Source organism: Trachypithecus francoisi, unplaced genomic scaffold (genome assembly GCF_009764315.1).
Source record: "Trachypithecus francoisi isolate TF-2019V2 unplaced genomic scaffold, Tfra_2.0 Lachesis_group4, whole genome shotgun sequence".
In the NCBI taxonomy this organism is placed as follows: domain Eukaryota; kingdom Metazoa; phylum Chordata; class Mammalia; order Primates; family Cercopithecidae; genus Trachypithecus; species Trachypithecus francoisi.
In genome coordinates, this window is record NW_022681469.1 from 109,888,837 (window position 1) to 109,916,455 (window position 27,619).

General features: G+C 53.7%; 1 protein-coding gene across 1 annotated transcript in view; it reads right to left on the reverse strand.

Annotated features, from left to right (window-relative positions):
• DNAAF5 (dynein axonemal assembly factor 5) overlaps positions 1 to 27,619 on the reverse strand; it is a 55,585-nt gene that overhangs the window by 15,680 nt on the left and 12,286 nt on the right. Inside the window, exons 3-8 of the mRNA XM_033194639.1 lie at positions 25,367 to 25,491; positions 24,806 to 24,924; positions 14,616 to 14,848; positions 12,446 to 12,652; positions 7,272 to 7,415; positions 5,150 to 5,318 (exon numbers count right to left, since the gene is read on the reverse strand). Coding sequence (XP_033050530.1) covers positions 5,150 to 5,318; positions 7,272 to 7,415; positions 12,446 to 12,652; positions 14,616 to 14,848; positions 24,806 to 24,924; positions 25,367 to 25,491 — 997 coding nt within the window. The remainder of the gene's footprint in view (positions 1 to 5,149; positions 5,319 to 7,271; positions 7,416 to 12,445; positions 12,653 to 14,615; positions 14,849 to 24,805; positions 24,925 to 25,366; positions 25,492 to 27,619) is intronic.

The window sequence follows — 27,619 nt, forward strand, 5'->3', positions numbered from 1 at the left end:
TGCACCCTGGCTGCTTGCCAGTGGGTGTGAGGCATGGGCGCCTGCACTGTGCATCCTACACGCCAAGGGGTCCCCACTGCAGTAGGGCCACCCCGCCTCCCTGTAAGTCTCCAGGAATCACAGGGCAAGGACAGCCCTGAGGATCCCCGTAGCATCTCCTGCCAGGCTCAGTCGGCAGGCCCAGGAGCTGAAGGCTCAGGGTGGGGACTGGGTTGGGGCCACAGAGGGAGGCACTCTGGCCCAGGGCCAGTGTAGAGGGAGCATCCGCTGGTTTGTCCAAGCATCTGTGTGTCACCCTGAGCCGTCGCCAGGGACCCCGTGATGTGGGCCTTCTTCCTGGCGCCGGCGGTCATCAGAGCAGGCTGCTTGGTAGTGGACCGAGACCCCCGCCTGCCCTTGCCACACGGAGACGCGATGTACTCGCTGCTCTGGCTCAAAGTCAGGCCTCGCTCAGGCCTCGCGGTGGGACCAGCTGGTGTCTTGGAGAGCCTCCTCACACAGCCGGGCAGGCGGGGTTGCCTTGAAGCCGCTGGGACGCCTGACTCGAGCCTCCCAGGGCAGGAGTCTCGGGCCAAGTGCCGCCCTGCCACGAGAACCACGCTGCTTCTGACCCAGTTTCTGACTGTTTCACCGTCTTTACATCTTAAACTAGAAAGAAGACAGAGTTTCTGGCTTAAATACAGAAGGAAAACAGCCGAATGTCCACAGGTCACGTCCAACTCCTGGGATGGGAGGTAAGAGGGGCGCTGAGGGGTGGGCCACTTGCTGTCAAGAGTGTTCAAACCCGATGCCCAGGGCCACGTGTCTGCCTTCCCAGCACGAGCGCTCCTGCTCACAGCACGGACACTTCCGCCCGGGCCACGTGTCTACCTTCCCAGCAGTAATGGTCCTGCTGGTGGACACTTCCGCCCAGGCCACGTGTCTGCCCTCCCAGCGTGAGCTCCTGCTCGCAGCAGGGACACTTCTGCACTGGCTTCACTTTCCCTCCATATCACACCACGCCTGTCTTCCCATTTTGCTGTAAAGGCTTAGGATAATTGTTCTTAATGGTTGCCAGAGCATTTCCTCTATGGAAATACCATTATGTATTTAGCTTTGTATGAGGTAGTGGGGTCACTTCCAATCTCTGCTATTAAATTATAAATTATGCCCGATGCCTATTTTTGGGTGCATAGCTTTTTCCATAATTAGAATTATTTCCTTAGGGAGGATAGATTCTCACGAATGTGATTGCTGGATGAAAGGAGTGAAGACGTTGGCAATTCCAGATGCGCAATGTCTCGCTGTTTTCTAAACATTGGCAATTTCAGACGTGCGCTGTCCGACGGCTTTCCAGAAGCACCTTGGCGCTCCCAGCTCAGCCACCCTGGGCAGAAGCTGTTTATTTCACTTAATTGGATAAATGAAACAATGGAGCACTACAGTCTTTAATTCATATCTCCTCATGACTAGAAGGGCTGGTTGGTTCCCACTCTATTTGCTTATTAGTTGTATTAACTCTTTTTTATAAAATCTGGATATTTTGCCTGTTTGTTTGGGAGTTAATGGTTTTTGATTTTTGGAATCATGGTCTCACTCTGCTGTCCGGGCTGGAGTGCAGTGGTACAGTCACAGCTTCCTGAAGCCTCAACTCCTGGGCTCACGTGAGCCTCCTGCCTCAGCCTCCATCATCACAGCAGGCTGCTCAGTTGTGGACGCAGAGTGCTGGGATTACAGGTGTGGCTACCATGCCCAACTCTTAATGCTTTTATTCTCATTTTTTCTTTTTGAGACGGAGTCTCGCTCTGCCCCCCAGGCTGGAGTGCAGTGGTGTGATCTCAGCTCACTGCAAGTTCCGCCTCCCGGGTTCACGCCATTCTCCTGCCTCAGCCTCCTGAGTAGCTGGGACTACAGGCGCCCGCCACCACGCCCAGCTAATTTTGTTTTTTGTATTTTTAGTAGAGACGGGGTTTCACTGTGGTCTCGATCTCCTGACCTTGTGATCCGCCCGCCTCGGCCTCCCAAAGTGCTGGGATTATAGGTGTGAGCCACTGCGCTCAGCCTTTATTCTCATTTTGTGTCAGCTTTATGTAACAAAGATTTCACACTGTCATTCTTACTGCAAATACTTTCCTAAATCTGTGTTCCTTTTATTTGGGTTCAAATGTAGTCAAACCAACGTCTTTGCAGTTCCCCCGTCCTCTCAAAGTTTAGAAAGTTATCCCTTTCTGTGTGTTTAAAATAATTAAAATTTAAAAGGTATCTTCCCATAGAACTTTTGTAAATGAGAAATTTAAAAATTTCTCCTATTAAAAAAATTGTTTTAATCCTTTTGTCTTCTGTTTATTACAAGAGTGCATGCTCATTAGAGAAAACTTAGAAAAACAGAAAAAAATTAAGAAGAAAACAAAAATCATCTGTATTCCCAAGGACGTGATGTTGGAAATATTTATTATATTTGAGGTTGTGCCCCCGATTCCCAAGAGCACCTCACATGTGTGCGCTCAGGTGGGGCTCAGAGAAAATAATCACTGGGGCCGGGCGCGGTGGCTCAAGCCTGTAATCCCAGCACTTTGGGAGGCCGAGACGGGCTGATCACGAGGTCAGGAGTTCGAGACCATCCTGGCTAACATGGTGAAGCCCCGTCTCTACTAAAAATACAAAAAAAAACTAGCCGGGTGAGGTGGCGGGCGCCTGAAGTCCCAGCTACTCAGGAGGCTGAGGCAGGAGAATGGCGTAAACCCGGGAGGCGGAGCTTGCAGTGAGCTGAGATCTGGCCACTGCACTCCAGCCTGGGCGACAGAGCGAGACTCCGTCTCAAAAAAAAAAAAAAAAAAATAATAATAATAATAATCATTGGGAATACAGTTTTAAACCGGGCATAGTGGCTCACGCCTGTAATCCCAGCACTTTGGGAGGCTGAGGTGGGAAGACTGTTTGAGCCTAGGAGTTTGTGATCAGTCTCAACGTCAAGAGGGGCAACGTAAAGAGACCCCCATCTCTACAAAAAATACAAAAATTAGCCAGGAGTGGTGGTGGGTGCCTGGGGTCCCAGCTAGTCAGGAGGCTGAGGCAGGAGGATGGCTTGAGCCCAAGAGTTCAAGACTAGTCTGGCAGTTTATATGACCCCATTTCTATAAAAAATACAAAAGTAGCCAGGTGGCGTGCGCCTACAATCCCATCTACTTAGGAAGCTAAGGCAGAAAAATCCCTTGAGCCTGGAAGTTGGAGGCTACAGTGAGCTGTGATCGCACCACTGCACTCCAGCCAGCCTGGGTGACAGAGTGAGACCCTGTCTCAAACAAACAAACAAAAAAACACAAAAAAACCCCATGCAGTTTTATACCCAGCTCTTGACGCTGAACAGCACACTGCAGTCTTCCTGCCTTTCAGCAAATGACAGAGGTGGGTCCAAAGAGATGTGTGTTCTAAGCTGCCAATCAGTTCCGCCAGCACCTTAAGAAATGCTTCTGTAAGTATAATAAAATAAAAAATAAAAAAAATAAAAAAAACTCTGCACGTTATGCACATGTACCCTAGAACTTAAAGTATAATAAAAAAAAAAAGTAAAAAAAAAAAAAAAAAAGAAATGCTTCTGCAAAGAGGAAGAGCAGATGGTGGAGAAGCCACCAGAGCCACAGTAAATGCGAGTTCTGGCTCCACTGCAAGCTGAGTCTCTCGGGGTTTGCATGCCCAATTTTCTGGACTGTGAGGTGAAGGCTACAGTAATTTGGTGCAAGAGGTCGTTAGAAGTAACATTCAGTAAAAATCTGAAATGGAATTCCCTGGGCCCCATCCCCAGGAGGCCTGTGGGAGAGAGGCTGAGGGAGGCCCTGGAGTCGCTGCCTCGGGAGCTCTCTGTGCTCTGTCTCCTTGTCTGTGAAACGGGGTCACAGTTCCCACCGTACTGGCCGGCTGTGAGGGTGGACGAGCCGACGGCCATAAGGCTTGCAGAGCAGCATCTGGCATAAAGTGTTTAATGCCCTGAGTGCACGTCAGCAATCGCCAGCTTTGTTTTTTTTTGGTTTTAGAGACATGGCTTGTTCTGTTGCCCAGGCTGGAGTGCAGTGGTGCTGTCACAGCTCACTGAAGCCTTGAACTCCTGGGCTCAAGCGATCCTCCCACTTTAGCTTCCTGAGTAGCTGGGACCATAGGCACGCACCACCACGTCTGGCTAACTGTATTTTATTATTTTTAAATTTCAGATTCAGAAGTACATGTGCAGTTTTTTTCTTCATCTTTTTGGAGAGATGAGGCCTTGCCATGTTGGCCAAGCTGGTCTCACACTCCTGAGTTCAAGTGATCCTCCCACCTCAGCCTCCCAAAGTGCTGGGATTACAGGTGTGAGCCACCATGCCCAGCCAGTATTTTATTTTCTAATTTGGAAACAGTTTTGAATACAGCTGACAAAGAACAAATTTGGATATTTTTCCAGGTCTCAGAAAAAAATGGTGAGTCCCTACCAGGCACAGATTGCATAAGAACGATCTTAGTGTCCTCAGATGCAGAGCATGACCACCCTGGTGCACGCATCCAACAGGAGGCGGGGGCACTCGGAGATGCACAGGGGAGCGGGAGAGCTGGGAGGCAAACGAGGAAAAGCTACCGTGGCAAGTTCATGGCCCACGGAGCAGCACGGGCTGTGTGTCCCAAGGCTCTATGGCCGCTGAACAGACGCCTCCTTAGAGTTCTGCCGCGGATCTTGCCCTGCACTGAAGCCCACTGGGCCACACTGTCCATCCCAGGAAAGTGGCCGATTTGCGGGCTCAAAGAGAACCACAGAAATGCTGGTCTCAGAGAGGCTGGACCGAGGCCCCCATGTCACACACACAGCACCCATGTGGCCAGACAACTACATTCTGCAACAAAATCCAGACGTATTTAAGAAGCCAGGCTACAAAACAGGCCATGGAAAACCACACTTTGAAGGTTTCACATGAAAGCGTGTGCCCGGGCCAAGTGGAAGAGCTGTATCCCACAGTCTTCAATGCGATGCTCCTTAAAATGCTGGTTCTCCACAGGCAAGAGTGACTCTTGGGTACTTTTAAAAACACGCCTCAGTGAATCACAGCTCAGGTGGTTGGTGCTGGTACCTGCTGAGCATCCGGGGGAGCAGGTGTGTGGCCTGGGCAGGGCCAGGCATGGCTCACCACCGGCTGGGACGGCTCACCTGACTGCGTGATGATGACACTGAACTGCAGGAGCTCTGGCGAGTGTGCGGTCCAGTTTAGGTGCGACGCAGTCACCCACTCCAGGAGGGGACCCATGTGCTTGCGATAGAGGTCCTGGCAGCCACCGACACCCTCCGCTCTGGCCAGCAAGTCCATTGTCTCCTGTGCCTGGAGGTTACAAGTCAGAGGCTGAGACAATTCCAACACTCAGGGCTCAAGCCTGCCTGCCCTGACTCACCATCCCCCTCAGGCGTAAGAACTACCAGGGCCGGGCCTGCCGGGATAACCGGAAGGGAGGCTGCCACAGGGAGTCCCGCCCAGGGTGCAGGAGAGTGAGAGCCACGGGCGTAGGGTGAGACCCTGATCCCATTCACGCCAACGCCCAGCGAATCATGAAGCAGGCACTGTGCACACTGGGACGCACGTAGCACAGTGGTCCTGGGGCTCACACGGACCCTGGGCGTCCGCCTGGGCAGGCAGGGCTCCTCTGGGACGCACACAGCACAGGTGGTCTCTGGGCTTACATGGACGCTGGGCGCCCCCCCAGACAGGCAGGGCTCCTCTGAGGCGGTGAGGGGCAGAGACGGACGGGCAAGTGGCTTAAAGAGTTAAGTCCAGCAGACCAGACCTCCAGGTAAAACTGGGCAGAGAGAGATGATAACCTTGGCCGCCTTTTACTTTTAGCTGGCTGCTCTCCTTGGGGGCTTAGGAACAGAGGAAGGGCTGAGGCTCCCTGATGGCTACTGCCTCAGGCCTGGAGTCTGAATCTGGGGCTGCCTGGCTTCCTCCCCCATGGCCAGCAGGCAAAGACTCTGCTTTCGCTGGTATCTAAGGCCCTATCAATGACAGCGTCTGCTGAGACACACGCCCCTTGGAAAGCTTGTTTTTAAAGAGGCCCCAAGAAGGGAGGCGAGAGCAGCAGCCTCCTCCACACCAGGTTCCCCGTGGTACGTTCAGGCCGTGAATCTCCCAGATCAGAGAGAACCTGCTGAGAGGGGCTGTCCACAGAGACAGAACAGGAGGAAGAACTAAGTCTCGGCTTCCAGAGAGGCAGACAGGCACTGGGGCCTCCAGGGGCCCGAGGAGCCCACAAGGAGGTTGGAGTTAAAAGACTTTTGTGCATAATGGCCGGGCACGGTGGCTCATGCCTATGATCCCAGCCCTTTGGGAGGCTGAAACAGGTGGATCACCTGCGGTCAGGAGCTTAAGACCAACCTGGCCAACACGGAAAAACACTGTCTCTACTAAAAATACAAAAATTAGCTGGGTGTGGTGGCGAGCACCTGTAATCCGAGCTACTCAGTTGGCTGAGGCAGGAGAGTGCCTTGAACCCAGGCGGCGGAAGTTGCAGTGAGCCGAGATCGTGCCACTGCACTCCAGCCTGGGCGACAGACACTCCACTGAACAAAAAGATGATTTTTGGGCATAAACAGGGAGCCCATGGGCGAGAACTACTTTCTGAACGCTGCGCTGCAATCAGAGCGGGAAATCGTGGTACCTTCTCTCTAGACTCACAGTCACACGTGCACTATTTTTTTTTTTTTGAGACAGAGTCTCACTCTGTTGCCCAGCCCAGGCTCACTGCAATCTCTGCTTCTCCAGTTGAAGTGATTCTCCTGCCTTAGCCTCCTGAGTAGCTGGGATTACAGGCGCTGGCCACCACGCCCGGCTAATTTTTTGTATTTTCAGTAGAGATGGGGTTTCATCATGTTGGCCAGGATGGTTTCGAACTCCTGACCTCAGATGACCCACCCGCCTTGGTCTCCCAATGTGCTGGGATGCACCTGGTGACACCTGCTCTATTAAACCCCACTCAGGTGCACAGGTTTCAAGGTGATGTCTTATTTCTTGTTTGCTTCTTTGCTGTGGACCCTAAAATTAAACAGCAGTCTCTGCTCCCTGATGCCAGAATAGACTGGCAGCCGGTGGGCTGCCCCGAAGGCCGTTACCTGGGGACTCACCCGCAAGGTTCTCAATACCTGGTCTTTGCTGGTCAGACAGGTTTGAGGCCTGGGGCTCACGCGCAGAGGGGATGCGTGGGAGACAGTTCCCCTCACTGAGAGATGCCTTCCAGCTGTGAGCTCCACTAGGCCAAGCAGCAGCCACCGCTGTCAGCCTTACCTTGTCCCTCAGGCCGGTGGCACCTGCGAGGGCCACTATTGTCAGCAGCACATCCATGAGCTGCAGGCTGGCCACGCCGCAGTCCTCACGACACACGGACACCAGAGACTGCACACACAGCAGCAGGCGCTCCAGGTAGAGGTCCTGGAAGAGACCGGCAGCACCGTTAGGGCTTGGTACAGTTAGGCTGTGTCCTTACCCGAATCCCATCTTGAACTGCAGCTCCCATAATCCCCACTGCAGCTCCCATAATCCCCACGTGTTCTGGGAGGGACCCTGTGGGAGGGAATCGAATCATGGGGGTGGGTTTTTCCGTGCTGTTCTCACGACAGTCTCATGAGATCTGATGTTTTTATGAAGGGCAGTTCCCTGCACACACTCCCTTGCTGCCGCCATGGAAGACGTGACTTTGCTCCTCCTTCGCCTGCCGCCGTGATTGTGAGGCCTCCCCAGCCATGTGGAACTCTGAGTCCATGAAACCTCTTTTCGTTATAAACTACCTAGTCTCTGGTAGATCTTTATTAGCAGCATGAGAATGGACTAATACACGGCTCCTGCCCCGGCCCCAGCCCCAGGGCTGACAGAACCCGCCCGGGGCTCCTAGTCTATGGCTCACAAGGGGCAGCGGGCATGGGAGAGCCCTCGCAGGGACAGCCCCCAGGCGCTGGCACGTCAACCACGAAGGGCGTGCTTGACGACGGGAAAACTAAACACAGACTGGGAGCTAAGGAATCTGTGCTTATTTTGTGAAATGGGAACAGGCACTTCAGCTATGTGGTTAAGAAGCCGCGTTAGGGATGCACACCACGGTACCTGTGAGAGAAATGACGGCGCGTTGCATTATCTGCTTTTTAACACGCCCGAGTTCTCCCCGCCCTCCAAAGTGGCCTCAGGCAGGCAGAACATGAATGCAAAGGGCTGGCCAGCATGGAAGCCAGCGGATCTTCGCTCTGCTGCCTGCCCCTCTTCCGTGCATTTTTGGGTATTTCTATAACACCAAGTTTTAACAAAGACAAAATTCTATGGTTTAAAGTGTTTCCTGATTGATGGGGAGGTGGAGTTTCAGCTCTGCACCTAAGGCTGCGCCAGTTGAATGGCTTCCCCTCCCGGCTCCAGCCTCATCCACTGTGAATCAGCCAGGATCTGAAGCCCGCAACACAGTGGCCGTGTGCTGGACCCAAGGATTCCTATGGGCTTTGTGTATGCTTACTTCTTTCTAAACAAATTTTAGCTTATTTTTCAGGGACAGGGTCTTGCTCTGTTGCCCATGCTGGAGTGCAGTGGTGCAGCTGTGGCTCACTGCAGCCTCAAACTCCTAGGCTTAAGTGATCCTCCTGCCGTGGCCTCCCAAAGTGCTGGGATTACAGATAAGAACCACCATGCCTGGCCTGTATTTACTTCTTATAATATCCCTCTAATGTCTATCTGATGTATGTTTCATGAAGTACAGAGTGAGGACAGTGGTCATGTATGTAATTTAAACGTGATTTATCAACAGTGTACATATATTGGAGGCCTATGTTTAAACTGCTTCTTACTAATAGGGGTGTGAGCTCAAAAAAGTTTGGTAATTATTTGGCTAGACAATAGGTTGGCTCTAAATTTCCTAATCAGTTCTAAAACTCTAAGCCTCATTCCCCAGTGATGTAAATCACGAAACGCCAAACAAAACACTCCCGCTATACCACAGCAGCGTTCCGTTCTTGCACCCCGGCCCCACCCTGACCCACAGAAGACACGGAGCTGCGTGGCCCCATCTACCTCGGAGCTGGTGGAGCTGCGTGGCCCCGTCATGGCCCCAACTCCCACAGAAGCCACGGATTTCTGTTTTTATTCCATTCCTGACTTTTCCCGCAGCCATTTCTCCAAGGCCTGCACTGACTGGCTGACTTCTGAGGACACTATCTGGCTACTTTCTGGAATGACCTGTCATGTACATTTCAGGAGCTATCATCTTTTCGGTTAAAAAGGGAAGGTGCATTTAGAAGACACGGCCCCTCCTGGCTGACCGTGCCTCCGAGCATGGGAACAAACGGGGAACCAGGCATCCTTTGCAGCAAGCGCCACCCTCCTGCCACAAATGCAGCACCGTCTCTGAGGAACTGACAAGACTTCACATTTTATAGATTTCTCTATATTTGACCAGACGATTTTCAGTGTCTGCCTACATACACATACACACACACACAGAATGAAAAAGAAAAAAGATACAGCAAGAAATAATTCTCAGTATTTCTTGAAATAGTATTTCAAACATTGTTTTCTGAAACAATGTTATTTAAGATTGGAAAGTTTTTAATTCAGAAAAGCACGAGAAACTTCTGTTTCGACAATGGCAAGGGCATCCCAGAACTGCTGGCTTCCCTGCGTGAGAAGCGAATTGGTGAGTTACCCATTTCCTCACTCTAGGCGCCCACCTGTCCTAAACTCCTTCCCAGGAGACTCCAGTTCCCCTCTGTCGAGCTCCAGGGGCCCTGCTGGGCCCAAGACACCTGGAAGTACCTTCTGCTAAAACCATTTCCTGTGAACCCCAGGGTAGGGGGTTGAAGCCAGGCTCAGTTTAGAATACATCTTCACGGACTTCTGTTTGAACATGGCCTTTTAAAACAATTTCAGTTTGTTCTTGAAAGACATTTTTAACCTGTTCTCAAAGCTACTGGAGAATAATTGCGGGAAACATAATCGACTTCCTGAATGACACAAACAAAGCCCGGCCAGCCATGGGAAGAGCACAGAGCCATGGGCCTGACTCTGACGGAGACCTAAGCGCATTCACCCTTTCTTGCCAAAAATTTAAGTCTGCTAAGGAGTAAAATGGGGCCAGCCGCGGTGGCTCACGCCTGTAATCCCAGCACTTTGGAGGCTGAGGTGGGCGGATCACCTGAAGTCAGGAGTTTGAGACCAGCCTGGCCAACACGGTGAAACCCTGTCTCTTTTTTTTTTTTTTTTTTTTTTTTTTTCTTTTTTTTTTTTTTGAGGCGGAGTCTCGCTCTGTCGCCCGGGCTGGAGTGCAGTGGCCGGATCTCAGCTCACTGCAAGCTCCGCCTCCCGGGTTCACGCCATTCTCCTGCCTCAGCCTCCCGAGTAGCTGGGACTACAGGCGCCCGCCACCTCGCCCGGCTAGTTTTTTTGTATTTTTAGTAGAGACGGGGTTTCACCGTGTTAGGCAGGATGGTCTTGATCTCCTGACCTCGTGATCCGCCCGTCTCGGCCTCCCAAAGTGCTGGGATTACAGGCTTGAGCCACCGCGCCCGGCAGTGAAACCCTGTCTCTAATAAAAACACAAAAATTAGCCGGGCGTGGTGGTGGGCACCTGTAATCCTGGCTACTTGGGAGGCTGAGGCAGGAGAATTGCTTGAACCTGGAAGGAGGAGATTGCAGTGAGCTGAGATTGTGCCACTGCACTCCAGCCTGGGCAACAGAGAAAGACTCTGTCCCAAAAATAAATAAAATAAACAAATTATCTCAGCGTGGTGGTGCACAACCGTAGTCCCAGTGGCTCAGGAGGCTGAGGTGGGAGGATTGCTCTGAAACAAAAAAATAAAAACAAGGAAGGAGTGAAATGTACATCTTGGGTTTTCACTGTGACTGGCTCCTTGGCCAAAGGGCCGACACATGTTCGCAGCCTGGAAGGTTGGGACTGGCTCCCCAGGGGTCCTGTGTGACTGGACTTTGTCAGAAAGTGGTCTCTGTTTGAAAGATCATGAGTAAATTTTTCCTTGATAAAACTGGAAGATGGGGAGCCAAACACACAACTGCGGGACGACACAATTCCGTTTTCCTGTAACCAACATGGAGATGTGAAAACTTCACTTTTCTCTGCATCTTCACGGACTTCTATAAAGTTTGTGAGATACAGATTTAGGCACCTGTGCACATTTTCAAGCTATGCCCTTCTAGGGAAAAATGCTTCTGGCTTGCAAATCTATATACAGAAATCAAAGCCATCCTCATAACCCCTCGTGAGTAAAGGAAAGCGCAGAACTGACACAGATCGGATGATGTGTTAAAAACGGGTTTTGGGAAAAGCTGGAACGTGGCTGAAACACCATGAGTACATGGTCCGGCTCCCTCCCCGGCTCCCTCCCCGGCTCCCTTCCTGACCCCAGCTCTGTTTCCTTCCCTCTCTGTATTCCAGGAACTGCTTACAGGTTTCTTAAAACAGTTCACAAAAATGACTGTTAATAGCCCCACCTCTCGTTCTGAGGACAGAGAGGGAGCCTGACACAGGACAGGCTGGGCTGAGAGCAGAGGGCAAGTCCCCGTGCCCCAGGCCAGCTTTGGGGCCATAGAAGCTGCCAGAAATGATTAAGCCGGAGCAAGTGCTGGCCTCCAGGGGCGAGCTGAGGTCTGCCCTGCATGGGACGGCCACCCGGTGGGGGCCGCCCTGTGTCCTAGAAAGATCTGGGGTGCTGGGTCCGACACACACAGACAGGGACGACTCGCCACCAAACCAAAGCAAAGTCATCACTTCTTCTTCCATAGAAAACAATTATGGATTATTCCAAACAATTAAGTCCAACTACCCAGGCTGTTCCAGCTTCTGAGCTCAAGGATTTGCTGCTCAATTTAAAATTAAACAAATGTCTCTGGCAAATCCTCAGCTGGGCTGTGTGAAGCACAGATCGGAACGTCAGGCAGGGCTGATGGGGAACAGGCTGCCGGTGCCCCCGAGGACGCGCGATCTGTGCAGGTACCGTGGGGACTGGGTGGGATGGCGGATATGCGACCACGCTCCTCAGGGGTGGGACGATGCGGACCCCGCATCTACCCCCAGCAGCATGGGCCAGCGGTCCCTGCCGTGGACACCTCCTGAGTCATCGAACACGTGAACCGTGGCCAGAACCATGGCCAGTGTGGCCAAGAAATGTGCAGCAACCAATATAAATGTGAGCAGCCGCCTGGGGCTGGAGCTGGGGCTAGGGCTGGAGCTCTGCACAGTGCAGGAGGAGGCCCTGGAACGAGGGGTACCAGCGAGGGTACCCTGGCTACCGCAGGTGTTTCTGATGGCCCGGCCTGGCGGCACGGGGCGGACCCACAGACACGTCACTGGGTGTTTCCGACAGCCCGGACTGGCAGCATAGGGCAGACCCACAAACATGTCATTACGATGGCAGACGGCCGGGCAGGGGAGGCTCCTCTTCTCCACTCCCCACTTTCCCAAGCGCTCTTACGTTTTCAGACGCCTGGCAGACCTGTGCCAGCTCCGTGGCGATGGCTGCCAGGTGCGGCTGGAGGGCTTCTCGGGGGCAACCCCGCATGGCGGAGGCCAGCACCAGGAGGCCAGAGGCGGAGGGCGCCTTCTTCAGTGTCGATAAGATCAACCTCAGAAACACCTCGGGGCTGACAAACGTCCCGACGAGCTCCGCGGATCTCGTACACTGCGAGAAACAAACAGGAGAGAACTCAGAGCCAAACCCGAGGGTCTCACCGGGCTCCCGCTCTCGGCGCTGTGGTCTCGACAGCCCCGTGTTAGGCCGAGTGAGTCCTTGGCACCTGCTCAGAGCCCTCAGGAAAGGTACAAGAGTCCTTGTGTGATCTCAGAACGTCCCCAAGGCCAGGCTCACAGCCAGTGAGCTAGACATGCCCCACCAGGCAGCGAAGTCCGACCCAAAGGAAGGCTGTGTCTGAGCTGTGGGGTTCACCGCACACCCCTCATCGGACGCCAGGGACCCAACCTTCCCATCCCTAAGCGGATCACACATACCAGCCCCTCTGCACCAAGGGACTGTACAGTGGATCACACACACCAGCCCCTCTGCACTGTGGGACTCTACAGTGGATCACACACACCAGCCCCTCTGCACTGTGGGGCTGTACAGTGGATCACACACACCAGCCCCTCTGCACTGAGGGACTGTACACTGGATCACACACACCAGCCCCTCTGCACCGTGGGGCTGTACAGTGGATCACACACACCAGCCCCTCTGCACTGAGGGACTGTACACTGGATCACACACACCAGCCCCTCTGCACCGTGGGACTGTACAGTGGATCACACACACCAGCCCCTCTGCACTGAGGGACTGTACACTGGATCACACACACCAGCCCCTCTGCACCGTGGGACTGTACAGTGGATCACACACACCATCCCCTCTGCACCGTGTCACTCACACTGGATCACACACACCAGCCCCTCTGTACCGTGGGACTCACAGCAGATCACACACACCAGCCCCTCTGCACCGTGGGACTCACACTGGATCACACACCAGCCGCTCTGCACCGAGGGCCTCACAGCGGATCACACACACGTCTCTGTCCTGTCTCAGCCTCGCCCCCTGGGGACTGTACAGCGGATCACACACGTCTCTGTCCTGTCTCAGCCTCGCCCCCTGTGTCTCTTGCTCTCCTATAGATTCCACAGAGGACTACAATTTTAAATTCATGGTAGTTTTTGAAAAGTAGAAACATGACATGTAAATAACATGGAAACTGGAACATTTACTTTAAATCAGTCACAATGATTTAGATTTTTTTGTTTTATCTGAGACAGTGTCACTCCGTCGCCCAGGCTGGAGAGGAGTGCCGCTATCATAGCTCACTGCAGCTTTGACCTCAGCCTCCCGGTAGCTGGAGCCACAGGTGCACGTCACGATGCCCAGCTAGTAACAGTGACCTGGACCACTAAAAGTAAAAGCTACTGGCAAGACCTCCTTGCAATGGAATTTAAGGTTCAAGATGAGGATATTTTGAACTGAAACCTCAAGTCAAAGCTTTAGTTGTTCTCCTGAGCACTAGGAAGTGTCCTTGTGGGGCGGGTGTGAAGTCCTCACGGTGGTGACTGTCAGCACGGCCCGGCCTAGTGAGCAGGAGTGGCCCGAGCATGGGACTCCCTTGTGTGTACCCACTGTTGCCGAGGCAATAACCACCGCTGAGTGCAGACAGGCAGTGAGAAAAAGGACGGCACCACGGATGCCACTCACAGGACACCTGAGGCTGTGCCCTCCCCGCCGCCGGGGGCCCCCACAGCCCCTGTGAGGCCTGGAAGGCCTCTGAGGACAGCCCGGATGTCAATGCTGAACTCTGGGCATCTCGGTCCTGAGTCAGCAGCCTGGTCCCTGTCTGGCGCATGGCACGTTTACACAACACGCACCCAGCACTGCGCCCCGGAGTGTGCTTGAAGACCAGCTGGAGGGTTCACCCTCAACATGCTGTTACCTACAGGTACAGAAAACAGACCGGTGGTTCCCAGGGGCCGGGCGTGGGGAGGGGCTGCGGCCTGGGGGTGAGGGGAACGCTGTCTCGGCTGTCCCAACTGTGTCTGTCACAGCCTCAGGCCCCGCACACCACGGAGGCAGGATCTTAAGCTCAAGTTAGAGCTCCGTGGCCACTCACGCTGTGGACCACGGCTGCTTCCTCGTCGGTGCAGGCCTGGAACAGGGTCCGGAGGACGATCTCCAGGTGCTGCGTGGCGTGGTCCTCGGCATGCAGCAGCAGCACCGGCAGCAGCTGTGCCGACTTCACTCGGGTGCCCACCACCCAGTCTGTGATGTCGTGGCACAGGGCAGGGAGGATCTTGGAGAGGTTCCTGAAGACAAGCTCCCGGCAGCCCAGCACAGGGCGATGCTCTGGAACGAAAAAGAGAAAGAACAAGAAATGCACAAGCAAAACCTCAACAACTGATGTTACTGCACATCGCATTTAAGGGACACCTGTGAGTTTCAAACTCACCATTTTAAAACAAGTCTCGGGGTGGATGCAAAGCTACCAAATGCCCCTTTCATTCAGAACATTCACATAGGCGGTGCACGGTTGCAGTCCTAGCACTGTGGAGGCCAAGGCAGGTGGATCACTAGAGCCCAGGAATTCAAGACCAGCCTGGCCAACATGGCAAAGACCCCACCTCTATAAAAAGCGGAAGATGGGCCAGGTGCGGGGGCTCACGCCTGTAATCCCAGCACTTTGGGAGGCCGAGGTGGGCGGATCATGAGGTCAGGAGATCGAGATCATCCTGGCTAACACTGTGAAACCCTGTCTCTACTAAAAATACAAAAAAAAAAAAAAAAAAAAAAAAAAAATTAGGCGGGTGTGGTGGCGGGCGCCTGTAGTCCCAGCTACTCGGGAGGCTGAGGCAGGAGAATGGCATGAACCTGGGAGGCGGAGCTTGCAGTGAGCCGAGATGGCGCCACTGCACTCCAGCCTGGGCAACAGAACGAGACTCCGTCTGAAAAAAAAAAAAACAGGAAGATGAGCCAGGTGCCGTGGTGCACGCCTGTGGTCCCAGCTACTCAGGAGGCTGAGGTGGGAGAACTGTGCCCCAGCACTCAGCCTGGGTGACAGAGTGAGACCCTATGCCAAGAAACAAAACGTTTAGAGCCACACAGAGATGCAAGCAACACACTCGCCACACGTGAATGTGTCTGATCAGAGAGATGCCTGCGAAGCCATCACCATGGTGGGGGTGATGGCCACGTCCTTCACCCGGCTTCCTCTGCTCCTCTGCAGTGCAGCCCCCATGGCGCCCTGGCACCCCTGGATCTGCTTTCTGTCCCGTGACCGGGCTGCACCTTCTAGAGCTTGACACAAATGGAAGCCTGTCATTCACTCTCTTTCTTCTCTGCTTCTTTCGCTCTGCGTGGTTTTCTAAGGTCTGCCCGTGCCCGCTCCTTTCTGAAGCTGGGAAGTGGCCTGTTCTGGGGAGATGCCAGTTTGCTGCCCGCTCTTCTGCAGAGGAGCACTCGAATGGTGTCCAGGGCAAGTCTGTGTGGCTTGTGCTTTCACTGTGCCAGGGCAAATACCAGCTGTGGAAGGGCTGGGTCACAGGGAAGGTGCATGCGTTTAACTGTTTTAGAAACTATTTTCTAAAGTGTTTGAGCCAGTCCACACTCCTTCCCATTCTCAGCAGCACGCGGTACGCTCAGTCTTGAATTGAGACCCGTCTGAGAGGCACAGCGGCGTTTCCGTGTGGTTTTCCTCTGCATTCTGTGATGACTGACCACACTGAGCATCTTCTTCACGGGCTTGTTTGCCGCCTGTGTTATCCTCCCTGGTGAAGGGTCTTCCCAAATTGTTTTCTGCCCATTTAAAAAACTGGATTGTTTTCCTGCTGAGTTTCAAGAGCTCTTTCTATACTCTGGAGACAAATCCCTACACACATCTCCAAACATCTCAGTCTTTGGTTTGTCTTTTCATTTTCTCAACAGGCCTTTGAAAGAGCAGAAGTATTCATTTTGGTGAAGTCCAGCACGTTGCTTTACCCTGTTACAGAGCGTGCTTTTGAGGACGCACCCAGGGAAGCGTGGCCCAGCCCGTGGTCACTAAGGCTTCATCCTAGCTCTGTGGTCTTTTGAGGACGCACCCAGGGAAGCGTGGCCCGGCCCACAGTCATGAAAGCTTCGTCGTCACTCTGCAGTCTTCTGAGGATGTATCAGGGAAGCGTGGCCCGGCCTGCGGTCATGAAGGCTTCGTCCTAGCTCTGCGGCTCTGGGCTTTACCTTCAGGCCCCTGATGTAACCGGGGTAAGTTTTTCACTCCCAGTTCACTTTCTGGCATATGAGTAAGCCTATCATTACAGCACCCTTATTAAAAGACTCCATTAAATGGTCTTTGAGCCTTCAAGTCAGTGGTCTGCATGTGGGCGCCTGTTTCTGGACTCTCGTTCCGCTCATTGGTCTGAAAGCCAACACCACACGGCCCCTGACTGTGGTTTTGTGAGTCCTGCACCCAGGCACTGCTGCCATTCAGCCTCGCTCCTCCCCAGTGTTTCGGCGGCTGTGGGTCCTTTGCACGCCCACAAGAACCACAATCAGTTTATCGATTTTTACACAAAAGCCTTCAGGGATTGATGAAAAGATTTTGATCTTAAAAATTCAGGCCGGGTGCGGTGGCTCATGCCTGTAATCCCAGCACGTTGCGAGGCCGAGACGGGCGGGTCACCTGAGGTCAGGAGTTCAAGACCAGCCTGACCAACATGGTGAAACCCTGTCTCTACTAAAAACAGAAAAAATAAGCTGGGTGTGGTGGCAGATGCCTGTAATCCCAGCTACTCGGAGGCTGAGGCAGGTGAATCGCTTGAACCCAGGAGGCAGAGCTTGCAGTGAGCCAAGATCACGCCACTGCACTCCAGTCTGGGCGACAGAGCAAGACTCCATCTCGAAGAAAATAAAAAACAAAAAATAAAAAATAAATTCCGAGCAACTGTAAAGATAGAAATAAAACCATGATCTGTCAGGATTTAAAGGGTCTTTTTCAATTTTTAGAGAAAGCGTCTTGCTCTGTCACCCAGGCTGCAGTGCAGTGGCACCATCTCAGCTCACAGAAACGTTCGCCTCCTGAGTTCGAGCAATTCTCCATTCTCATGTCTCAGCCTCCTGAGTAGCTGGTACTACAGGTGCATGCCATCACATCTGGCTAAGTTTTGTATTTTTAGTAGAGATGGGGTTTCACCATGTTGGCCAGCCTGGTCTTGAACTCCTGACCTCAATATTACAGGCATGCACCACCAAGCCTGGCTGCACCTTTCTTCCTGATGATGATCCACTCTGGGAAGTTTGCAAAATGAGGGATGTGTGACCAAGAACAGCCAGGGAGGGGTCCGCTGACAGCTGAACAGAGCTTTGTGGACACCTGGGCCTGTGCGTATTTCCAAAGAAACACTGGCTGGTGCTGGGCAGGGATACCCATGGCCTGGACAGAGGCCGGGACTGGTTTGAGGCCTGTTCGGAACTGGGTCCCACAGCAGAAGGTAAGCGGATGGTGAAGGAGCGTGACCGCCTGAGCTCTACCTCCTGTCAGATCAGTGGCGGCATGAGGTTCTCAGGGGAGGGCAAACCCTCCTGTGAACTGTGAGTGCGAGGGATCTGGGTTACACGCTCCTTATGAGAACCAAACGCCTCATGATCTGAGGGAGAACAATTTTATCCTGAAACCACCCTGCTCCCCGCCCCACCCATGGAAAAACTATCTTCCACAAAACAGGTCCCTGGTGAAAAGGCAGGGGACCGCTGGTTCTGGGTACGGTCAAGTGCTGCTGAACAGTGGGGTGCGTTCTGGGAAACACGTCGCTGGGTGATTTGGTCGCCATGTGAATGTCCTACAGTGACATACACAAGCCTGGATGGCGCAGCCTCCTACACACCCGGGCTGGGCGACGCCTGGGCTGTGCGATGTTTGTGAGGCTCCCAGGCTATGAACCTGTGCAGCAAGGTGACTGCAGTCTACACACAGAAACTGCAGCAGACGGTGAGCATTTGTTTCCGAACACAGAGAAGGTACAGGAGAAACACGATGTTACCACCTGAGGGGACCAGCCTCCTCCCTGCGGTCAGTCATGGACTCAAACGCCGTTATGCAGCACATGGCCTTATATGGTTCTGAAGACTGTTTTTCTATACTTAATATTATAGCAGACATAGGCTGGGCACCGTGACTCACGCCTGTAATCCCAGCACTTTGGGAGGCCGAGGCGTGTGGATCACCTGAGCTCAGGAGTTGGAGACCAGCCTGACCAATATGATGAAACCCCGTCTCTACTAAAAATACAAAAATTATCTGGGTGTGGTGGTGGGCGCCTGTAATCCCAGCTACTCGGGAAGCTGAGGCAGGATAGTTGCTTGAACCTGGGAGGCGGAGGCTGCAGTGAGCTGGGATCACGCCACTGCACTCCAGCCTGGGTGACAGAGCAAGTCTGCCTCAAAAAAAGAAAACAAGTTCCTTCTTCTGCAACATCCCCGGCTAACTCAGAGCTGGCCAGCGCTCCACGTGTGGGTCCTTGCTGGCTTCAGACGATGCTAACCAGCTTTTCCAGCCCCTTTGCACAACGTAACATTTCTGACAATTTCCATTCAAGCTTCCATCTTTCCAAACACACAGACGAAACACACAAGTAAAGCAGAATAGGTGCGAGCTCCGAGGCGGAACAGGAGAACGGAGGGAGGAGAAGGCCGTCACATGGCAGTGTTCATCCACAGGGAACCCTGCTCATTTCTAAGTCAGGCTTTAAGAAGAGCCAAGTCTGTCCTCCTGTGTAAAAAGCTCTGGCCGGCCACTCACCAGCACCATGAGGCGCTTTCCTTTACACTCAGGCATTGCCAAGGAAAACAATCTTAACAGAGGGATAGTCTCAAAGCAGAAAGGATTCTGGAGCGTTGTCACTGAGCCATCTGTGGCTGGTGGCTGGCAGTGCGATCGTCAGACACGCCAAGCGTGAACGTGTGCTTCCGCGTGAGAAGGGCACAGTGTTTGGGGAAGTGACTGACTTGAGGACGGTATAAGTGATGCCCTCACAACCCTCCCAGCACGAAGCTTGGTTGTGAAGGTGGAGGTTTCAGTGCTGTTAACGGAAACTTGTGCTGTGTCTGCAAAGCTAACGACAAACTATATGGTACGAATTACATTTCTATGTGATGTGCACCTTATTTTCCTAGGAAACAGGAAAACTGCGCTCTGATTACACTTTAGATCCAGGCCCATGTGAATTCTTTATTGATAGGTCATGACCTCTGAGCACCGCTTGCATTAGCCGTGATCTGAAAATATTACCAAACTTTGCCTGTTCACGCTCTTGGTGACTCAACCACAGGGTCGGACCGTCCGTTCTTGCAGGTAAGACAGGCCACGCAGCCACTCATCGGCTCCCTGGGTGCCCACAGAGCCACCGAGCCTGGCTCACTGCCTCTGGGGGCTGGGGATGGCAGCAGACGGACAGGCCCCTGGAGCGAGCGGTGAGGTGAGCACAGGGTCTGGGTCCACCGAGGACAAGGAGCACCTCCACCCAGGTAGGGGGCAGCTGCCGGAGCTCTGAGGGGAGCGGGAGCCAGAGCTGAGGCCCCACTGCGGAGCCTGAAACAGTCTGATGCGGGACCTGCATCCAGGGCACGGCAGGGGTCCTCAAACTCCACACTCAGAAACAGACAACTCGATTTAATAGATGACAGATGTGAACGGCCACCAAAGAAGATGCATGGGTGCGCAGAAGCACAACACAGCACAGGAAAAGATCCCAATGTCCTCTCATTAGGGAATTGCAAACTAAAACACCCCAGGCCACCACTGGGTACCAACCGACACGCTACAAACAGCAAACCCCACTTCATAAGCTGGCCTGACCACGGCACCTGGAAAGCTCGTCCAGTGCCCGTGGGGATGCGACGTGGCGCAAAGGGTGTGGAAAACAGCGTGTGGTGAGTTTCTAACAAAGTAAGGACTGTACCTACGGCCCAGCAGTCCCACGCCTGAGTGTTTATCCAATAAAACACTCTCACAAAAACCAGGCTGCAAATGTTTACATCAGCTTTACCTGTGATGGTGAAAGACTAGAAAGCACCTGAATGTGCCCCACTGGTGACAGGATGGTCTGTCCCCTGGAGGGAACGTGACTCACACGAAGAAGGAAAGTGCTGCACACAGGTGCCACGCACGAGCCTCCAACGCGCCACGCAGAGAGGAAGGAGCAGACGCCAGCAGCCATGCTCCCACGACCTCATGCTCGTGACATCCTGGAAGGGACGCACAGGACGCAGCCCACAGCAGCAGTGCCAGGGCCCAAGGTTCTGGGAGGTGGAGATGCCCACATGCGGGCAACAGAGGCGGTGCTGCTCAAAACTCACAGAGCTGCAGCCCTGAAGGGTGAACGCAGTATGGTCCTGTAGGAGAGGACGTCACAGACCCCGGGCATGGCAGGCGGGGGCAGCAGGATGGTAAGAAGGACGTCACAGACCCTGGGCAGGGTGGGCGGGGGCAGCAGGATGGTAAGCAGGGCATCACAGACCCTGGGCAGGGCGGGCAGGGGGCAGCAGGATGGTAAGGAGGACGTCACAGATCCTGGGCACGACGGGTGGGGGCAGCAGGATGGTAAGGAGGGCATCACTGACCCTGGGCATGGTAGGTGGGGGGTGGCAGGGTGGTAGGGAGGGCATTTGCTTGGCGATACAAGGCCAGTGCAAACTTCTGAGGAAGAGACTCCGATAATCTTCTGATCTGACATTTAAAATACTGTAGAAAAAAATCTGAGAAATCGTATTTAAAATTCAAATCTACAGACTGAAGCAAAGTAATTTGAGGGGAAAATGCCAAAACTCTAACAAAATGTGGTGCTTATGCCACTGACTCTGATTGTAATTCAATTCTAAATTTACTCGGCTCTACTCGAAACAAAAATTCTGTGCCTAACGACACTCTCCACGCCTCGGCATGGGTAACTGTGTTTTTGCAATTATCAGTCAGGAACAGTCCCAAGTCCTTGAACCAATTCTAAATTAGGCAGCCTCGAAAGAGCCTGTGTTTCCACCACAGGGAGGAAGCCCCTTCCGGGAACCTATTAGCAGGGCCAGCCAGTTGGCGAGGGCAGGGCAGGATGTGTGTGTATGTACATGTGTACATGTGTATATGTATGTTCATGTGTGTGCGTGGATATGCACGTACGTGTGCACAGATGTGTATGTGTACACGTGTGCGAGACTATGCATGCCTGTGAATATGTGTATGTGTTTGCGTATATGTGTGTGCTTTGCTCTGTCTTCTCCTTTACCATATTCCAAGGATTGTACCTTCCAGAAACTGTCCCTGCCCCCCTCTGCCTCCCTCTCTGGTGCACAGCGGGAAGGACTGGACCCTCCTGCGTCTCGGGGACGGCGTTCCTGCCCCACTGACACCTGAAGGGCCTTCCACTGGCTTCTCAGTGAGCACGTGGAGAACAATTTGCCACGCAGCGTGCGCTCCATGTAGCATGAATTAGGCACATAGGCTGGACCCTCTCTAAGGAGCCGCATTTCCTCATCGGTGAGGAGAGCCCAGCTGAAATCACCAAAAGCAAACAACCCACAGCTTAGCTTCTAGGTCTGACCAGCGCAGAAGCCCACCCCAGGCGGCTGGACGGAGAGGCATTGCCAGAGAACCACAGCACGTGTGGGATTCCACTCCTGTCACTGGTGCGCAGACAGTGCGAGTTTAACAGAGAGTTTGTAAGTGGCCTCGTGTCTAACTTCCACAATTTTTTTTTTTTTTGAGATGAAGTCTCGCTCTGGCCCCCAGGCTGGAGTGCAGTGGCGCGATCTTGGCTCACTGCAAGCTCCTCCTCCCGGTTTCACACCATTCTCCTGCCTCAGCCTCCCGAGTAGCTGGGACCACAGGCGCCCGTTACCATGCCCGACCCTAAGTGTTTTATATGTTAAAATTAACTCATTTTCAGAGGCATAGTTTGCAAATACAGTTCCTCTTCTTTTTTTTGAGATGGACTCTCGCTCTGTCGCCCAGGCTGGAGTGCAGTGGCGTGATCTTGGCTCACTGCAAGTTCCACCTCCCAGGTTCATGCCATTCTCCCATCTCAGCCTCCCGAGTAGCTGGGACTACAGGCGCCTGCCACCACAACTGGCTAATTTTTTTTTTTTGTATTTTTAGTAGAGACGGAGTTTCACTGTGTTAGCCAGGATGGTCTCAATCTCCTGACCTCATGATCTGCCTGCCTCAGCCTCCCAAAGTGCTGGGATTACAGGCATGAGCCACCACACCCAGCCTAAGTTCCACATTTTAAAACAGATTAAGTTGTCCAGGTGTGGTGGCTCACCTCTGTAATCCCAGCACTTTGGGAGGCTGAGGCAGGCGGATCACCTGAGGTTTGGAGTTTGAGACCAGCCTGGCCAACATGGCAAGACCCCGTCTCTACTAAAAATACAAAATTAGCTGGGCGTTGTGGTGCGTGCCTGTAATCCCAGCTACTCGGGAGGCTGAGGCAGGAGAACTGCTTGAACCTGGGAGGTGGCGGTTGCAGTGAGCCGAGACTGAGTCATTGTACTCCAGCCTGGGCAACAAGAGTGAAATTCTGTCTCAAAAAAAAAAAAAGATGGAGCGTTCTCATACTGGCTTCACTCCATCAGAACAAATCTTGCTTGCAACTAACTTCTGTGCCTTTTCCAAACACGTGTGCTTTCCCTGTACAGCAACTGTGCATTGTGGGGGGGCTGCAAGGTGGAGAATGCCAACTGGGAGGAAGAGTAGCCCTGAGACTCACAGGCTTGGGAGGAACCATGGTCTGTGGGTGGGGATTTAACAGGGCACCAAACATCAACACCAGACACAAGAAACTGTTTGTTTTTTTTTTTTAAACAGGGTTTCACTCTGTCACCCAGGCTGGAGTACAGGGGCGTGGTCATAGCTCACCGCAGCCTCAACTTACTGGACCCAAGGGATCCTCCCACCTCAGCCTCTGAAGCAGCTGGGATACAGGTGCGCACCACCACACCCAGCGAATTTGTTTTGTTTTTGTTAAAATATTTGTAGAGTCGGAGTCCTGCTGTGTTGCCCAGGTTGGTCTCCAACTCCTGGGCTCCAGTGATCCACCCTGGCCTCCCGAGTAGCTGGGATACAGGCATGAGCCACCATGCCCAGCCAAGAAGCTGCTTTAATGCTGTATTTGACAGAGTACAACACTTCCCTCCAGGACCTGACACTGGGCTACTTCAGCGCCTGGACTAGGCCAGGGAGGTGACATGGGAAGTAAGTTGAGGCTGCAAATCTCTCAGGTTATCTGATTTGGGCTGTGCATCTGATTGATTTGGGCTGGGCATCTGATTGATTTGGGCTGTGCATCCGATTGATTTGGGCTGTACATCTGATTGATTAGGGCTGTACATCTGATTGATTTGGGCTGTACATCTGATTGATTTGGGCTGGGCATCTGATTGATTTGGGCTGGGCATGATTGATTTGGGCTGGGTATCTGATTGATTTGGGCTGCGCATCTGATTTGGGCTGTGCTTCACCTACTTTCTGTCCTCATCAGTGTGTATCTATTATTCACTTTTAAGAAGACACCCTGCAGATAGACTCAAGTGATGAAAACACCCGACCATGTGCAAGTGGAAGACATTCAGCCCCACGAGAGAGTGGTTTCTACACAGATGAAGCCCGAGGTGGGCCAGTGGCATGGCAGAGCAAGTGCGTTGGGGCCAGACCTGGGAGCCTCCACTCAGACTCAGCCAGACCTGCTGGGCTCTGCAGAGACACACATGGGTGCCCGCAAATTGGCCAGGGAGCAAATGTGGGAAGGGCGGGAGGCCACACAGCAGGGCACCCTGTTCCCAGCTTGGAAATCATGTGGAACCACGAAGACTTCACCTCATCCGTGGCCCTTGTGCTGAGCTCTGTCTTGGTGAAATGATGAGCCCCTTATCCCACTGTTTCCAATATCCCCCAGCCACCAGCAGAGCTGCCCAGGAACCCAGAGTTCAATGCACCCTTGTGTGCACAGCCAAGGGAGGGGGGCAGACACTATCTAGCAGTGCACTGGACACTTTCAGAAGCCCAAGGCCTTTTTAAAATAAAGCTGGTCAGAGGAGGGGAGAGGTCACTGCGAGGCACATGGGGGCTCCCCAGATGCTGAGGAGAGACGTGCTCTGCCCAGGACGCAGGGAGGTCCCAGGTGCCTGGGACGTAGGAGTCCCAGCACAATGGGGAGATGCCTGCACCTTTCCAACGCGGCCGCCTGGGCTCAGAACTCCAAGAGCTGAAGCTTCCTTCAGGTTCAGAAGCCCCTTTCCTACCCAACAAGGGCTCGCCTCCCGGCGCTCCCCTCTGCCTCGGTCACTCACCGTGCGGAGGGTAATGGGGTGGGGTGGGAGGGGCAAAGTCCAGCTTGTCCTTCAGGTCCTCCTCATTCTCCTTCTGCCACTGCAGGCCAACGTCTTCCCAGAGGCTGACAGCCAGCTGCCTGTGGCACAATAGACAGACAACAGCAACTAAGGGCAGGGCACGCAGGGGAGGGCCCTGCAAGTTCCCAGGGATGCCCAGGAGGCCGCAGGGCTGTGCCAGGACATGGGTCGCCTAAAGACCCCATCACACGAGAGCGGGAAGCTCCCTAACCCTAGAAAAGGTGGACCAGAAATTCTGTTCAACTTGTGAGCACCCTACTGACAGTACACCAAGGGGGCCGTCTGATCTCTGTCCATTACTCAGTCAAATGTTAAAAAGACGTGAAATGACGTTTACAAAACCAGAGGCCTTCTGTACGGCACATCACCTCAGAGCACAGGGACGAAGGGACACGAGCAGGTTTCTGTGACAGATTCTGAGCGAAGAGAAACCACCACTGCTGTACATGACTGTTTAGGAAGCAGGGCCCACGGCCGCTGGCTGGATGCCTGCCCACGTACCTGACCTCGGGCACCTCGTCGTTGAGGCTGCTGAGCAGCAGAGGGATGAGCTTGTGGAAGAAGGAGTAGCGGTCGCGCAGACGCAGCAGCCAGCCGCCTACCACAGAGGCCACCGCCTGCCGGACCTGTGCACGAGAGGAAGGGATAAAGATTCGTGTAGGCAAAGGGGACGCGGGAGTTGATGCCACAGCGCAGCTCTGAGTGCCACTATGCAGACGCTGCCTGAGGCAGAGGCACGGCCAGGTCCTGGGCCACCTACCACCACCTGGATGCCATCCCCAAGACAGATATGCATGGCCGGGGTCCTGGGCGCCACCAAGTCTGGGTCCCAGCCAGCTCTGCCAGTCCCCCCTGGCTGGGCCGGAGAGGAATGCTGCTGTCCTGCAGCCTCACACACATGTCCCCTGTGCCCTGGCCTGGTCCTATTGGCGAGAGCAGGCTCCTAGCTGCTGCCTGAGCCGTGCTGTGTGTTTGGTCTTCTGCATGAAAACCTCCTGGCCAGGCTGCGCCTGTCTCACCCTGGGTGCTCAGTGACCCGGGCTACAGCAAGTATGGTGCACCATGGCCAGACCTCAAAGGCATCTGGTCCTAGAGCCCAGGGACTCTGGAGGAAACCAGCAGGGTCCCTGGTTCTGCTGCTGGGTGTCTGAAGAGGGGGCACGAGGGCCTCTGCCTACCTTGCCTACACAGGCAGAAGAAACCAGCTTAACAGATACCAGGTGCCCTAGCCAAGCTCCCAAAGGGCAGTGCCTGAGATGGGGACCAGCACCAACACTCCTCAAAGGGAACTGGGAACAGCCAAGAAGAAGCTGGGTGAGGAAGTGGTGTGGCTGAAGCCAGCTATAGACTGATCCAGGGAGCTCTGGGGTGTGAACGAGCTTCAGAGTCGTCCCCTGTGAGGCCAGGGGCTGACTCTGTGGTGCCATCAGTGCCTGGCTGGGCTGTGGGGCGCAGGACCCTCATCCCTCCTGACACTTTGGATGAAGCATGTCTGCACAGCTATGCACCATAGCCACTCGTAGGTGCAGGGGACCCGAGCAGCAGCTGTGCCCATGGCGTGGTCACTCACTGGGACTCGGAGGAGGGGTTGCTCCGCCCCAGCCCTAGCAAGGCCCAGAGCCAAGCAGATCGCATTTAGGATCTGTCCCTGCCAGCCTGGGACCTGGGCCCTGGCCTGACCGCTCCGAAGTTCATTCCCACCTGGAAAATGGGAAGGAATGACTGACAGGGCTCGTCACTGAGGTCCCGTGAGGGGTAGACAAGTTCACACACGGAGAGGCCCAACGCGCCTGACTCCTGCTGCCCGTGTGGTGAGCACAGGCGACTCTTGGCGTGCGAGCAGCAGGGAAGCGTGCATAGGGGACACAGCATAGGGGACACAAGAATGCGTGGTGCATTTGCGGGGGTTATTAACTGACACAGGGCCTTACTAGCAACCACAAATACAAGTACCCATATAACAATTGAGAAACCCAAATCAGCTCCATGGTCACTCCACCACCTGGTTAGAGAGTCACCACAGAACAAGCTGTCACTGTCGTCTTCATACACAGCACTGGCGGGTCTCGAGCAGAGATGCCCCAGGGTTTAATGCAGTCAACAGGCACCACTCATGGCCGCACCTGCCAAGACGCTAATCCACATGAGTGGCAAACTCCAAGCTCAGCCTGTGCCATGTGCTGAGATGCTGGAAAGCCTGTTGGGCAGAGGGCATGACTGAGACAAGCCAGACTGCAGCCAGTCCCGAACGCCCAAACACACGTGATGGGGCCCTCTCCAGGAGACGGGCAGGCATCCAGGGCCACACGGCAAGGCCTGAGCACACTCTGCCCCAGGCCGGCAGCCGGGAAGCAGTCTGAACTCGCTGAATCGGCCTCGCTGCTTTCTCCTCCCTGACCTCCTGCACCTGTGCCAGGGTCTCTGCAGGGCCCTGCCCAGGACGGCCACCTGTCCGTTGGAACCCACAGATAGGCTTCTTTTGTAGAAAGGAGCTTCAAACATCTCACCTCATAGCAAGGACAGCTGCAGGGCTAGGATTTGGGGCTGTTCCTGAGTCTCATGGACTGCCACCACCTTTTCTATCAGTCTCTACTGGTATCATAAGAAATCTGCAAATGCTAATTAGCATGAGACAGATTACCCCTTTTCTTTTAGTTCAAAAACAACACTGAATACCGCACTGCCACGTAACAGTTTAACAAAGCAGGATGGTTTTCAATTTTTTTTCAAAAAAGCAAAAGAAATGAATTAGAA